This window comes from Aulonocara sp. 'chitande type north' Nkhata Bay, linkage group LG22 (genome assembly GCF_057382095.1).
Source record: "Aulonocara sp. 'chitande type north' Nkhata Bay isolate Kocher_YH1m ecotype deep benthic linkage group LG22, A_spYH_male_GT1.1, whole genome shotgun sequence".
Lineage (NCBI taxonomy): Eukaryota > Metazoa > Chordata > Actinopteri > Cichliformes > Cichlidae > Aulonocara > Aulonocara sp. 'chitande type north' Nkhata Bay.
The window spans coordinates 33,017,455-33,033,833 of NC_141364.1; the positions used below are offsets into that span (position 1 = coordinate 33,017,455).

Sequence of the window (16,379 nt, forward strand, 5' to 3'; positions counted from 1 at the left end):
AACTGAGGTTATTGTATTATTATGTTATTTTCTCTGTACCTATGAAGCGCCTTGAGGTGACTTTTGTTGTGATTTGGCGCTATATAAATAAAATTGAATTAAATAAAATTGAATTGAACGGGTAAGTAACTCAAATTTGCTGTTAGCAAGTTAGCAGAGCGATGCTAATGTGAACTGTTGAGCTACTACTTATTCTTTCCCAGTTAAATTTACCCTTCATTCTGATTTGTGTTGTACAGTTATTTCATTTTTAACCTTAATTTTTTATATTTTATTCCTTCCTAGTTAAATTTACACTTTAATTTTTCATATTTATTTCCTATCTTATTCATAGCCCTTTCATTTTTTTTTCTTTTTTTTCTCTCTCTCTCTTTATGTCACGAGCAGTTGTCTAAGCATTTCACTGCATATCGTACTGTGTATGACTGTGTACGTGACAAATAAGAATTTGAATTTACTGTCTATATGTGAGCTTTCTACTCAGGGTTTTTTCTTCCAGTCCAGAGCAGAAATGTTTTTGTTCAGAAACTAGCTGTTTTTTTCCACAATTTGTATTATAAGCTAGATATATTTCTACTAATTAAATTAGTTTGCTAACAGTAACAGGGATGAGTCAGTGAATGAGTTAGCTGGGCTTGTGAATCATGATTTAGAAGTCCGTAAAGTGATTTTCGAGTACTGAACGATTCATTCATGACTCGCACATCACTAGTGTCCAGTGATGGGAATAACGGCATTACAAGTAACGGCGTTACTTTTTTCAGTAACGAGTAATCTAACTAGTTACTATTCCTATCGTTACAACGCCGTTACAGTAACTAACAAGAAAATGCGGTCCGTTACTATTTTCAATAAACAGACGGTTGACGCTGTGTTCAGTTTACCGCATCTTATATCAGTTGCATGGAAGTAGCTGACTACGTAAGTAATCTGGACTCTACAGCTTTAAGCAGCTGCGCGCTCCTGCGGACGGTAATCACGATCACTGTCTAGCACAACACCTGGAGCTAAGGGGGCAAAGCAATCGTCATGGTAAGCCAATCACATGACCACTTAAAGACAAAGCAACAAGGTGATATATACCAGTTTTGAAATTGTGTTGATAGGCCACCTAAAACCAGAGTCATGATAAACAATATATACGCAGCGTTTTTTTTCCTCAATAGTTTTGTCACGTTTACTGTCTAAGGACAGCGCTAGCAAGCACTCTCTGCTTATGAGCAAAAGAAAACAAAACAAAAAAAAAACAGGGGACGTTTTAGGAGTGATGGAGAGAGAGAGAAAAAGAGAGTTTTGAGATTTGAGATGTTTAGCGTGTTTGAAGTGTGTAGCTAATGTGTTGTCTTGTGTAGTTAGTGTGTTGTGTTGTGGATAGTTTTGTGTTGTGTGTCAGAACAATGAGGCGACTGCCTTCTCCAGGTAGAAACAGGAGTGATACATCTGCTGCTGTCAGACCTGCAGGTATCAGGCTGTGATGTTCTCCTTTATAGTGGACAGAAATTATTTTTCGGAGTGGCACAAATAATTTGTGTGGCATCTTATTGAATGCAGAACAGCTGATTGCTCTGTAAATAGTTTGAAATGGTTATAAAAAAAAGGGGGTAAAAGGTAAATGGATGCAAATAACTTTGTTGTTTGCAAAACTTGTGCATAGGATTTTAAAATTGACAATTTATATTTGCATTTAAAGTTATGAAATATGATTCATTAACCATGTTTGTGGTTGTTACAGTAAAAAATATAACTTTTTCTACTCTGATTTTATGTTTTTTGTCTGATTTTAGATCAGTTGTGTTAATACAGTATGTCAAAATGAAAAACATAACTGTAAATTCAGACACGTGAGGTTGGGCTGAAAAGGATGATACCAAACAAGGCAAATAAACTATTTTTAAAGGTGAAATGTGGAGGGAAAATCAAAAGTAGTTAAAAATGGCCAATTATACCCTGGAACCCAGAGGGTTAAACATTTTTTTTAAAGTAACTCAATAGTTACTTTTCAAGTAATTAATTGCTTTTAGAATATTGTAACTCAGTTACTAACTCAGTTACTTTTTTGAAGAAGTAACTAGTAACTATAACTAATTACTTTTTCAAAGTAACTTGCCCAACACTGCTAGTGTCTAGTACAATCTCGCTGAGCTCCGTTTTATTTTATATGACTGAGCTCTATCCTGCACCACTCAGTTTATGTGTTTGGATCATATTTAGCTTCATTAATCATGTTTCACAATAAAACAGCTGCTGATTCTTCAGCAGTTTTACTTTTTCAGCAGGTTTCTGCTGCTTTCATTTTGAGTCCATGAACATATTCAGTTTTGATCTTCTGATGTTTCCTACGTCTGACTTTTTCAAACTGATCTCAGAAGGTCAGAGGTTACTGTGTCCCAGTGATAAGTGCTTTAGACCATCAGACCCCAGACCCACTTTGAGTCTGTTTTCAATGTGTCAGTCCTGATGTGATCAGCAGGGGGCAGCACAGAGCTGTTCTCATGTTTGAGTGTTCAAATACAGAAGCTGATCAGTCCGCATCCTGGACTAACAGCTTTATTTTTGTTGGTTTGACTCTGAACATGTTAAAACACTGACTTTTATTTTGGAGGAGACACAGGAAGGAAAACTTTCTCTGTAAAGTCAGCTTTATTGTTATCAACAACATATGTGTGTCGTAACCAAAGTTCTGCATGGGTAAAAAAAAATCAGACACATAAAAACATGAAACATCCATCTATTCTCTTCCACTTATCCTTTTCAGGATCACGGGGGTCCGGAGCCTAAAGCTGTTTTAAGTTGAGAGGTAGTGCACAACCTGGACAGGTCACGAATCTGTCGCAGGGCTAACACAGAGACACAGACAACCATTCACCCTCACATTCACACCTACGGGCAATTTAGGCTACGTCCACACTAGCCCGGAGAGATGTGAAAATGGCATTTTCTTCTGAAAACGCTCCGCGTCCACTCTAGCGTTTTCAGTCGTTTTCACAGAGCTGTGCATCCACATTGAAACAGCCAAAAACTTTTACATTCCAGTCCTGTGCATGTGTGAAACACAAGACAATTTGGCCTGCCTCATTTCTGTCTGCTGCTTATTTACTTTCCGGCTCTTTGAAACGTTGCGGCAAAATGTCGAGGAAAAGCACAGAGTTTTTTAAATTGACTAACAATGAGGTGAAGTTGTTGCTGCGAGTAACAGAAAAGTACAAAGTAAAATGCGTCATCGTTTTCAAAAGTCTCTGTTTTTGCTGTCCACACTGCGACGCAAACGCACTGTCTTCAAATGTATTCGTTTTCGATAGCGTTTTCAAAATGCTGCATTTTCCTTTGGGGGAAATGCCATCTCAGTGTGGACGGGAGGCCAACACAGAGAGAAAACGATGCGTTTTAAAATAAAAACACATTAGTGTGGACGTAGCCTTAGTGTTACCAGTTAACCTAACCCCACTAAGTGCATGTCTCTGGACTGTGGGAGGAAGCCAAAGTACCAGAGAGAACCCACACAGACATGGTAGAACATGCAAACTCCACACAGAAAGACCTGATGGTGGAGTCGAACTCAGGACCTTCTTCTGTGAAGCAACAGTCCTAACCACAGTGCTGCCTTAAAAACCTGAGACAAGATGAGAGATTTCAAGAAAGGAAAAAACAGGAGAGAATCTGAGTTAGAAATAACACACATAAAAGTAGTCAGAGGTCATTGTGGTTTAAATCCAGGGAGTAGTTTAAACAGGTCTCTGATGTTGGGGAGGTCTTGTTGTGGAGGGGCAGTCACAGTAAAGACCCCGCCTCTTCTGTGCTTTAATCTGGAGCTCAGCAAAGTGACGAGCATTTGGTTCTTCTATTTTTCATCGTCCCTCAACACATCACTATGGTTGACCATTCAGCAGATGAATTTCTTCAGCATTCTCCTCTCTGTGTAGACAGACAGACGCAGACTGAGCTCTAGACTCTACAGCTTAACCATGAGTCTAAACTAAACCTGCAGGTCCTCTGGTGTCCAAAAGAGGCAGCAGTGAGTCAGAAAAGTCTCAGCTTTAGCACAGTCGTATATATATCTACAGCAGTGTTTATCAGAGACACTGGACTTCGTGTTTTGCATCCATGAAACACAACAAGCTGACAGACGGTTTCATCTTCATCCTCCAGCTCCTCCTCCAGTTTCAACTACATAAACATCAGACTCACCCATCTAAGTTCTCCAACATCACAGGAGCATTTTCACCTTCCAACTCATTTCTGTGAAGACAGAAGACAGACAGTCACAGGTGGATCCAGACTGAGGATCTCTGCAGTGTTTGGACCTGAGCTGGACAAACTCAGCTTAAACCTGCAGTTCCCCTGACATCCAGCAGAGGCATCAGTGAGTCAGGATGAAGTCTCAGCTTTGGCATAGTCGTATATCCGGTCTTTAAGCGATGACCTGATGAACCATGCTTCCACGCCCAAACTACTCTGCGTTTATTAAGGCTGTTGTGTTTTTAACATTTTTTTAAGGTTTTGTATTTTGTTTTATGGTACTGTTCACTGTCGGCCTTTCTCGGTTTTCATCATCACTATTCATTTTAAACCACAGTTTTTAAAACCTTACGATGTAACTACAACCCAGCCCATGCAGCAGTATATTAATGACTAACATCGTATTGTGGATGGATTATCTCAGTTGTTCTCCTGACTGAAGTTTGGTCCGTTTACAGCATCCAGCCATGCGATTGCATTTGTCTCTAACCATCGGGAACCCTCACGTTAACTTTTAATCGTGTGGAAAAAAGTTAGCATTCATCCTCCAGCTTGACTGTCCTAATCATGCTAAACATAGCTGTGTAGCTAGACACAACATAACACATCATTATATACCACCTAGCCTAACTTCCGTAACCCTACAAATGTCATTGCTGTTTAGTTTTCTGTCTTCATTTATGTCTGAAGTGATAGCAGAGCTGTACGTTTTAATTTTACAGAAATCCCTCAGTCAAAACATGCTATATTATGTTTAAATGGAAACTAGCAAGTTAATTTCCTGTTGACTTCTAACTCTGTTAAATTTAATAGATCTTGTTTTCATGGATGCCTGGATGTTAAACTTAATTGTTACACCTGGTAAAGCAGGCACACTGAGGGCCCGGAAATGGCTAATGACGTCAGACTTAAAGACAGGACAGCTGTGTTTATCAGAGACACTGAACTTCCTGTTTTACAACCACGAAACACGAGAAGCTGAACAGATTGTCTCTTCACTCAAAATCTTCCACTTTAAACAACATACACATCAGACTCACCCATACGTGTTCTCCACCATCTTAGTTAATGCGTTACTTAGCCTCCACATGCTGTTGAGACAAAAGACAGACAGTCACAGTTGGATCTAGACTGAGGATCTCTGCAGTGTTTGAATCTGAGTCGGATAAACCCATTCTAAACCTGCAGTTCTTCTGGTGTCCAGCAGTGAGTCAGTCCTAATAGACCAAATAAACATGTTTACAGTACTGAACTAAGGGGTGTGGCCTCTTTGACTGACAGGTAGATGGACAGGATACAGGTTCATTCCTCTACTGCTACTAACCAAACCTAAAAGGTTGATTCTGTGATTGTTCATGATTCAACCTCATGTCTGAGCTCTGATTGGTCCACTAAGAAGGAAGTTCCTTAGTCTGCTCTATTGAAAAAAATTAAAGTCTCTTATTTCCTTTGGACAGACGGCTTACACCACACACACCCACTGCACTCCTCCATATCAGCACACAAAAGTATTACTACATACCGTACTTTTCGGACTATAAGTCACACGTAAAATCCTTTAATGTTTTCAAAAATCTGTCAAAATGTTTTAGTACAACTTTGGTAAGCTACGAAGTCACACCACTTGATGGATTGTCGGAGCATTACGGCTACCATAGTCAGGAGTCTTACGGAGTAATATGTACCGTGCTTATCTGACTGTTGTTGTTTCACTTAATACACCTTATAGTCAGAAAATCAAGTACATAGATTAATAAAATGTTATATAGATTATTTAAAGTAAATAAATTAAACATACATTCATGCCCCCCCCCCCAGGACAAGTCAGCAGTGATTATGTTCAAAACTTGGTCGAAGCTGGTTTTATTCTTGCTCTCAAACCGTCTTGGACTCTGTGGCTCCTTTAAAAACCAGGCAGCCCAAGGCTAAACCTGAGCCTTGGTTTAATGAGAGCACTCGTGCTGTTAAGAGGGAATGTCATCGAGCAGAACAGAGGTGGAAAAAGGGTAAACTGCAGGTGTCATTTCAAATTCTCAAAGACTGCTGGCATCGCTACCAGAACACTGTTAAATATTATTTACTAATTAATACTTAATACTAATAATTAATAATAATAATTATTATTAATTATAATAATACTCCACCAAATGTCTATTTGGAAGTTTCTCCTGATATTTGCAGTAATTTTCTGAACTTTTTATTTTTTATATTTTATAGGTCTTCACCAGCAGGGCTATTATCACAGCTCCTGACTCTGACCCCTCTGTCTCTGTCCCTCGCAGTGCTGTTTTTACTCAGTTTGATCTTGTGACACTCTCCTCTTTAGAGGATGTGGTTCGCCATATTTGTCACGGTCGCAGTGGCAGACCGTGTGGAGAGTGTGTTGAGGACCCAGGTGCGAACACAAGTGAGGATACGGGAGTGCACTTAAACAAAAGCGAGCCTTTTATTGTGGCTGATGATCACGAAAGAAACAAACAAGAATGAGGGCAGCACAAGAGCAGGAACTAAACAAACCTAAACTGGGAACAATCTATGCTATGGCTGGGGATACAAAAGACTGGGCATGGAAACACGGAGGGTGGGAACACAGACGACGCGACACAGACTACATGAAACACAGAGACTAAATACACAAGAGGGATGATCAGGGGAAGTGGCCACCCATGGGAGCACAGCTGACACAGATAAACATAACAAGACATGGCAGGAGTAAACAACACTGACGGGAGACTGTCAAAGTAAAACAGGAAGTACACAGAGGTGCAGACCGGAGGAGAGAGAGAGCACGGGCATAGTGGGCTGGGGAAACATGGAATGAAACACAAGGAGGGGAGACGAGGGCTCTCAGATACATAGAGGGGCACACAGGGGATAAAAGTCACAAGAGGAAATCAAATAAGGAACAATACACAAAAAGACATGAATACTAAGACTGCTGGGCCAACATGGCCCAGGATCATGACAATATTAAGCCCGCAGGTTCCCCTCAGGATCCTTTTCCTCCACAATTTTTAAAATAATTTTTCCTAGTATAGAGCAGTATGTCCTTGACATTATTAACAGCAGTCTGACTTCTGGTGTGGTTCCTGCAAATTTCAAAACCTGGCCTTGATCACACAGTTTTAGCTAATTATAGGCTTGTTTCCAAGCTGCCTTTACTTTCCAAGGTTTTAGAGAAATTGTTTTTAGTCAACTGAAAGATTTTCTAGATGATAATGGCATCTTTGAGGTTTTTCAGTCAGGTTTTAAAACCCTTCATAGCACAGAATCTGCATTATTAAGGGTTTGTGGGGTGGCTGTAGCTCAGGCGGTACTGATTGGAAGGTTGGTGATTCAATTCCTGGCTTCTTCTAGTCTGCATGCCAAATATCCTTGGGCAAGATACTAACCCCAAATTGCAGCATCCCACAGGGCTCAATTTTAGGGCCACTGCTCTATTTACTGTATTTATTGCCTCTGGGTTCCATCTTTAGAAGGCATGGGATCTCATTTCATTGTTATGCCAAATTTATTTGCCACTCAAGCAGATGGATGGCATCTCTGTAAAACCTCTCATGACATTCCTAGATGACATTAAAACTTGGTTGGCTCTGAACATTTTTAAATTTTAATGACAAGAAAACAGAAGTGATGGTGTTTGGACCCAGTGGTCCCTGTGAGTCGTCCTCTGTGATTTGGGACGCCTGGAAGTCTATTTTAAACCTGTTGTTTGGTTTTACCACCATTCACCAGTGTGTGAATGGGTGGATGACTGGATGTGTAAAGCGCTTTGGGGTCCTTAGGGACTAGTAAAGTGCTATACAAATACAGGCCATTTACCATTTGCCATTTAAGTTGGACAGTTATTTTAAATTGGACGACCAAATTTGCTTTGCTTAGGCTGCTTCCCCCGCGACCCAGCCTCGGATAAAGCGGATGAAGATGGATGGATGGATGGACAACCAAATTAGAGCAGTGGTGAAGTCTAGTTTTTATTATTTAAGGCAACTGGCAGCAGTAAAATCTTTTCTTTCTAGGAAGCACTTTGAAACAGTGATCCATGCTTTTATTTCTTCCCGCCTGGACGACTGTAACTCACTCTATGTGGGGGTCAGTCAGTTGTTGCTCTCGGGTCTGCAGCAGGTTCAAAATGCGGCTGCACGACTCCTAACAGGAACTTGTAAAAGAGAGCATATAAGCCCTGTCTTAGCCTCACTGCACTGGCTGCCTGTGTCTTTTAGAGTTCATTTTAAAATTCTCATGTTTGTTTTTAAATGCTTTTACAATCTTGCCCCGCCTTACCTCTCTGAGCTTCTTCATCCCCACATACCCTGTCGGTCTCTCAGGTCAGCTGACCAGCTGCTCCTGGAGGTACCGAGATCCAGGAGGAAGCTCAGAGGGGACAGGGCCTTCTCTATCGTGGTTTCAAAATTATGGAATAATTTGCCCTGCACGTTAGAGAAGCCTCTTAACTGTCCACTTTTAAATCACGTCTTAAAACCACTTTTATTCTTTGGCTTTTAAACTCAGTGAGACTTAGTTTCTCTAATGAATTATTTTACTTTGTATTTTATTTGGCTTTTATTTATATCTTATGTCATTTTGTTATTTAGTTCCAATGTACAGAACTTTGTGTCAGCTGTGATTGTTTCAAAGTGTTTTTTAAGTAAATATGATGATGATGATGTGAACATGTGTCCACAGAGGGGAAGGAGTCAAACATCATGACTGTGAGAATCATTCATGACAAACCTTCAGATAAACTCACTGAACACTTACTTTTCTTCAGTGTCGAGGGTTCTCCTCTCAGACAAGCCTGTGATGATTTTCCACCAGGTCTCTGCAGAGGACAAACACAGCAGTGACATCATCAACATGAGAGTGATGAAGAACAGCTGAGGTCAGATCCATAATCTCAGGTGGAAACACACACTTCGGCTGTGTCCCAATTCAGGGTCTGCAGCCTTAAAGGCCACATTTTAAGGCCGATTACATCAGAAACGCGACGAAGGCTGTCCCAATTCAAAGGCTGCTCGAAATGCGTCCTTCATTGCCCTGAATTTTAAGGATGGGTCTGTGTATCCTTCGTTGCCCACCATAGCCCAGACTTCATAGCGCGGCGGTGGGTGTGGATAATTTTGCCGGAAAAAAAACGTGCATGGCTGAAGCAGGGCGGCCGAAGAGTAAACTTTCAAAAGTAAGTACTGAATATTATGTCACTTATTTATGTGCAAATGTTTAATAATGAAGAACATTAAAACATTGCTGTTGGCCACATGTCGGCAAAGTTATGTGACATTAGTGATGTTTGTGGGGCGACCGTAGCTCAGGGGGTTGGGAAGCGTATCTGTAACCGGAAGGTCGCCGGTTCGATCCCCGGGCTCTCTGTCCTGGTCGTTGTGTCCTTGGGCAAGACACTTTACCCTACCGCCTACTGGTGCTGGCCAGAGGGGCCGATGGCGCAATATGGCAGCCTCGCTTCTGTCAGTCTGCCCCAGGGCAGCTGTGGCTACAACCGTAGCTGCCTCCACCAGTGTGTGAATGAATAGTGGCTTTGGGTGCCTTGAAAAGCGCTATATAAATCCAATCCATTATTATTATTTGTACTAACTTGGTTTTAAAGCCTTTACTTTAAAATATACGCCGTTCAATAGTCGACCTTAATCTTACAGAGAATGTGATGATTTTGTGGATAATTAAAGTCATATATCCACAAACACATCAAGCTGAAAGTGTGGAGCCTGTGGAGACGGTTTATGGTTGAGAAATGAACATTCAATGCACGGGCGACAGATCTGGTTGACATTCCTGCTGTCAGCATGCCAATTGCACGCTCCCTCATTGCTTGTGGCATCTGTGGCATTTTGCTGTGAGACAAAACTGCACATTCCAGGGTGGCCTTTTGTTGTGGGCAGTCTGAGGTACACCTGTGCACTACTCATGATGTCAGATCAGCATCCTGATGTGGCACACCTGTGAGGTGGGATGGATTATCTCAATATAGCAGATGTGCCCACTACCACACATTTGGACTGATTTGTGACCACTGTTTGGGAGGGATGGTTATATTGTGTATCTGGAATGAATTTTAGGTCTCTACGTCCATCCCATGGGGAATGGGAGCAGTAACAAAGGTGCTGCGTTTATATTTTTGTTGAGTGTATATTATAATAATCTGACAATAACTATAATATTGGCCAAATTATATTTACATTACCAAAGTGAAATGACTTTAGTCTCATGAACAACATTAACTAATTGTTATTTACTAGCTTAAACTGACTGTTCAGTACAGAAATGAAGCCCAACTATCATGTTTTACAGTCCCGTGGTCTCAGCCACAGATATTCAACTGATCAAAGTGATGTCATTAAAAAAATGAATGAACAAAAAATATTTTTTCTCCTTCATTTCTTTCAAACAATGCTGTATGAAACGTTTCTCGTGGTTAGTATCATGGTTGCTAGGCAACCTGAGCAGCATGATGAAGGCCAGACCGTCCCATTTCACAAGCCTCTCACTTCCGGCTTTAGCGGTCTTTGAGTACGTGGCCCTTGTGACCCGTTAGGGCTGCGTACTCTAAGGCTGCAGACCCTGAATTGGGACACAGCCGTCCTCCTTCATCTTACCCAGCATCCTTCACTCACTCACTCTGATCCGTTTTCTGTGTACCTCTCCACTTCCTGTGTTTCCTTCACAATAAATGCAGCAACCAAACAGATTCTAAAGTGTTTCTGTGAATGTCAGTGACTGATCAGAGTCATAATATTAATAATAGTAATAATATCACAGGTGCGTGCAGGTTAATGTGGATGAGCAGTGTTATGACGGTGACTGTGTGTGACTGCAGTGACACTTCATTTTCTGTTTGTCTCAGCTCAGTCTACCTCACAGTCTGTCATACTGACCTTTGACCCACAGCACCACTACTGTCACTTTAATGGGTTTTCCATCCTGGCCGTAGACGACAAACAAGTAAACACCTCCATCATCACAGCGAGGCTTCATCAGAGTCAGGGTGAAGTCTCCTTCAGTCAGCTGATCCATCTGTACACGACCTTTATAAACAGGACCAGACTCGAGCTTCCACTGACCCGTCTGATCCTTCACACACTCACAGATCTCTCCATGTTCGGGTTGTTCACGTGTCCACTTCACTCTGACAGCAGCAGGCGGAACTTCACTCTTATTCCAGAGCAGTTTGATATACTCCGCCCCCTCTGTCACCTTCTCTGCTTTCAGCATGGAGACTGAGAGAAGAGAGCAGAGCTGTGACACTGAACATGAGCTCACTTGTTACAGTACCTGTGTGAGCCTGAAACAATGAGCTGATACATTCACCTCCATCATGTAAAAAGGCTGTTACCATGACAACACCTCAGCTGTCTCTATGGATTACACACTGACAGCTGCCATCCATCAGCGTAACAGTCTGTGACTAAAGGTCACACAGACTACATATTTTAACAGAAAGTTCACATTTAGTTTAAAATGAGCTCTTATTTTGTTATTTTTCTTTGTGTTCTGTGTTTTTTTATTTTATTTTGAAAGCTTCCTGTGTTCTTCCACACACCTCTGCGCTTAACATAGTTCAGAGGTGTGTGGACAGCTGATGGAACATCCTCAGCATCATCAGTTATTAGTTTCAGGGATGTTTGGGACCTGCTGCTGTTTGTGGCTGATTCCAGATCAGCAGTTTAAGGACGTGTGAGGTAAAAGGTTGCAGACATCAGCATTAACATACTGGAGGTGAAGGTCAGTGAAGTTACTGTGTCACACACTAACCTGCTCTGTTCTTTACGTTATTATTTGCATGGTACACGAGGGCACCAAAGATAACAGCCAGGAGGAGCACAGGAACCACGAATGCCACAACTATGGGCCAGCGGGGAGGAGGTTCTGTAACACAAACACAAGATCATCCAACATGTTCAATGACATGATTACATGAATCTGTTATTAATATTTTACCTGTGTTACTCAGAGCATCATCAGGTTACTCTGTGGTAAGAACTGAACCACAGGCCGCAGGGTTCAGACACTGTAAAACTCTCTGAGTTTAAACTCTGAGGTTTCGGCCTCACAGAGTGATGTTAGTTTAAAGTTAATGAGGTTCAGTCTGAGCACAAACACACATAAAAGACTAAAGGTCTGTGAAACCAGATGACCTCAGAGCACACACCTTATTATTAGAGCAGATAGGAACCTCTGTGACAGAAACACTCACATCTCACTTTACTTTAACTGAACATGTTCATGCATGAAGTCTGTGTGGACCTCAGGACCTCTGCAGTTGACCTCTGACCTTTGTCCACTCACCTGAGACCTTCAGCTGCACATGGATCTCCTTCAGATTGTCTCCAGTCTTGCGGGCGGTGCAGGTATAGGTTCCACTGTCAGAGACTGTGGGGTTCCTCAGAGTGAGGCTGAGGTCTCCAGTCTGCAGAGCGGTGGCTCTCATTGATGTTCGACCGAGGTAACGAAGGTTTTGGTTTGTAAGATCGTCACTGCTCTGCACACGCTTGTGGACCATTGGGATCGTGAACTCATCACGGTTCCACACCACAGCTGTGGAGTCACTGGAAACATCAGCTGGTACCTGACAGGGCAGCAGGACAAACTCCGCCCCCTCATACACCTGCACCCTAGATGCATGCTGGGAAACTGAGGAGAGAAAGAAACAGCTTTCAGCAGTTATGTGAGCTTTGTGTTGGACATGAACACAGAACCAGCAGAGTGGCCTTTTTAACCTGTTTGGACTCAAACCTGAACACTCAGTCAAACAACACTCAGACCACGTTACATGAAACACACTGATGATGATGATGTTCCTTGAAGCAGAATCTGTGAGCTCCATTAAGCCCACACATTTTAGTCATATGATGCAGTCATGTGACCAATTAAACTAAGATAGTGGAGGGCATTATACAGCAGTTGTTTTGTTTGACAGCCCTGTTAAAGACTAATATTAGTCTGTACGTGCTCCAGAGAGCTTTTCTTCAAATTCTTTAATTCTCACTCACTTTTGCAACTTTGTACTTTTGTGTTACTTGCAGAAACAACTCCACCTCATTGTTAGTCCATTTAAAAAACTCGGTGCTTTTCAAAGAGACTTTTCAACAGTCGCAAAGTAAATAAACGGCAGACAGAAATGAGGCAGGCCTAATCTTCTTGCGTTTCACGCATGCGCAGTACTGGAACATAAGCGCTTTCAATGTGGACGCGCAACTCTGTGAAAACGACTGAAAACGCTAGTGTGGATGCAGAGCGTTTTCAGACGAAAACGCTGTTTTCAAATCTATCCGGGCTAGTGTGGACGTAGCCTTAGTCTAAGGAGCGTGGAAAGAAAAGTGGCTGGACTTCTTTACGTTTCTTGTGACCGACATCTGTTTGACCTCGGCTTGTTTGATTAGGTAGAGGATCATTAGGGGGTCCATGTCCCTCTTGGGGGGACACTCCCCTAGGGCTTAAATCTGGGACCCTCGACCAATTGATCGTAGAACTGAAGAAGCTTCTTGGATGACAGGTGAAAAGTCTTCAAGCAACTTAAAGAAGTCCAGTCTCTCCCAAGCTCCTTAGATTCAGTGGGCTGGTTTCAGTCATTATGCCAATCCACTGTTTATAAGGTTGGGGAAATCTGCAGTCAGCTGAGACCGAAGACGTCACCTGGATCAGTGATGAAATGTTTCTCCCACTGAAAAGATCCAGATGAACAGAATCAACCTTTTGGGATTTACCTACATGGATCATTGAGAATAAGAACAAGACAAATTTGTTATTAATAATTACTGACTGATTTAAAATGTCCTTAAATTATTTTCCAGTATATTTCTAAACCCTGAACAATCCATTCATTCAGCTAACCTGCATTCATATTTAAACTAATTTGGTTCTGTACTTCAGATTTATAGTAACTATTTAAAACAACCATAACTTCACTAAACCATAAATGCAGTAAACCACTGTAAAAACTAAAATTTGAGATTCTCCAAACTTGTTTCTGTTTCTTGTCAGTGTGGCTCAGCTTACAGTCCTGTTACCAAACAAGTTTTATTGACAGTCCTGATCTGTGGATTCTTGTCACGCATCACTGACAGACAGACACGCGGAAGCATCCTGCCCTCAGCATGCGCACTAACTTTGTCAAAAACTGCATCAATCTTAGTAATAATATGATCTATTTTACGGCAAAATACGGAAGTTTGTTCAAATTTAATGTTTACGGCACAGCAGAGTCTCAGCTGCTCGTTATTCGAGGTTTGTGTGTCGAGTGTCAGCGCGATTACGTTCAGACACGTCAAAATGAAAGTAAACTTAAGATGACTCCATTGAATCCATTTCCCTGTCTCACCTTTACCTGTGTGCCTACATTTACTCTACACTGTCACGCTGACTTTCAAAGACACTGCAGTAAAGTACACAGTGTAAAACTCCCCACATCTCTCCCCGCAACCAGCAGGTTTATTCACATAGGTACGCGCAGCTTACCTGTACAGTCCAGATGTCGCAACAAACAGAAGAGAAACACAGAGAACGGTGATTTTAACATCCTCTCCTTCTCTTCTGCGACACTTTAACTGTTTTAGTTTCCTGGTCAAACTTTCTTTGCTGATAAAGGACATCAGCAGCTATTTAGAGCTGGTACGTTCACCTCAGAGTTTTCTTAGTGGCACTCCCTCCACCTGTAAAAGGTGCTGTGCAGAAGTTGTTGCAGGAAAACCTTTTGCAGCGGATGAACTCGCTCTACCTGTCAGTTTAGTTTAACCGGATTTCTGTGATTGTTCAGAATGTGTGTTGGGTTACACCTAAATAATAACACAGATTGTCTTATATATATATATTTATATGAGACAGTGATTCAGAACATCATGTCCCGTCCTTCAGCTAGAATGGAAAAAGACACAAAGGTGGAGTTATTCTGGTTCTTTACGCTGCGGCTGCCTCTCCTTCTCTCCCCTTCCCTCTCCTGTTGCTACTTCAATCATGAAACTGATCAATGATCAGCTGATCGGCTTTTCTCTCTTGTTTGTTTATCGCCCACTTTGCGCCAGAAAGAGGAAACCAGCGGATGGCCAGGATTACTGAAATTGGAGACTCGGCTTCGCACCCTTCATTCACCCGTAGCTAGCCAGGCCCCTGTAGCTGGTGCAGCCAAAGATAGCGTAGGCCCCGCTAGCTGTTCCCCGGCAGACCCCAAGCAGCTGGGGAAAGAGGGCGGCTAGGGGGACGGTGAGGAGGAAGCATAGTCCTAAACAGAAGCCCCACCAACCTGTTCATGTGTCTAACCGTTTTTCACCAATCGGTGACACACCCGCCGGGGGTCAAACTCTGGTAATTGGTGATTCTGTTCTCAGACATGTGAAACTAGAGACATAGTCAATTGTCTTCCAGGGGCCAGAGCAGGCGACATTGAAGGAAATTTAAAACTGCTGGCTAAGGGTAAACGTAAATACAGTAAAATCATAATTCACGTCGGCAGTAATGACACCCGGTTACGCCAATCGGAGGTCACTAAAATCAATATTGAATCGGTGTGCAACTTTGCCAAAACAATGTCGGACTCTGTAGTTTTCTCTGGTCCCCTCCCCAATCAGACCAGGAGTGACATGTTTAGCTGCATGTTCTCCTTAAATTGCTGGCTGTCTGAGTGGTGTCCCAGAAACGATGTGGGCTTCATAGATAATTGGCAAACCTTCTGATGGAAACCTGGTCTTGTTAGGAGAGACGGCATCCATCACACTTTGGATGGAGCAGCTCTCATTTCTAGAAATATGGACAAATTTATTAAACCCCCAAAATATGACTATCCAGAGTTGGGACCAGGAAGCAGAGTTGCAGTCTTACACGCCTCTCTGCAGCTTCTCTCCTCCTGCTACCCCCCCCAAAACCCATCTCCATAGAGACTGTGTCAGCTTCCAAACAGACAAAAAACAAACTAAAAACCAACAAAAACAACTTAAACATTAAAAAATCACAAAGAAAGAACAATACAGTATCCACATCTGACCCAAAGAGTAAAACAGTGAAATGTGGATTATTAAATATTAGGTCTCTCTCCTCCAAGTCTGTTAGTACATGACTGAATAATTGATCAACAAATCGATTTACTCTGCCGTACAGAAACCTGGTTGCAGCAGGATGATTATGTTAGTTTAAATGAA

The 16,379-nt window shown here is 42.0% G+C and overlaps 1 protein-coding gene across 1 annotated transcript; it reads right to left on the minus strand.

Moving 5' to 3' along the window:
• Positions 1–2,630: 2,630 nt before the first annotated feature.
• On the minus strand, positions 2,631–14,911 carry LOC147304500 (uncharacterized). The gene is made up of 8 exons (XM_086280999.1): positions 14,707–14,911; positions 12,538–12,882; positions 12,004–12,117; positions 11,127–11,468; positions 8,998–9,058; positions 5,277–5,327; positions 4,186–4,236; positions 2,631–3,912 (listed from the first exon to the last, which is right to left on the minus strand). The coding sequence occupies exons 1-8, from the start codon at positions 14,765–14,767 to the stop codon at positions 3,867–3,869; spliced, it is 1,071 nt and encodes a 356-aa protein (XP_086137125.1). The 5' UTR covers positions 14,768–14,911; the 3' UTR covers positions 2,631–3,866.
• Between the last annotated feature and the right edge of the window lie 1,468 nt (positions 14,912–16,379).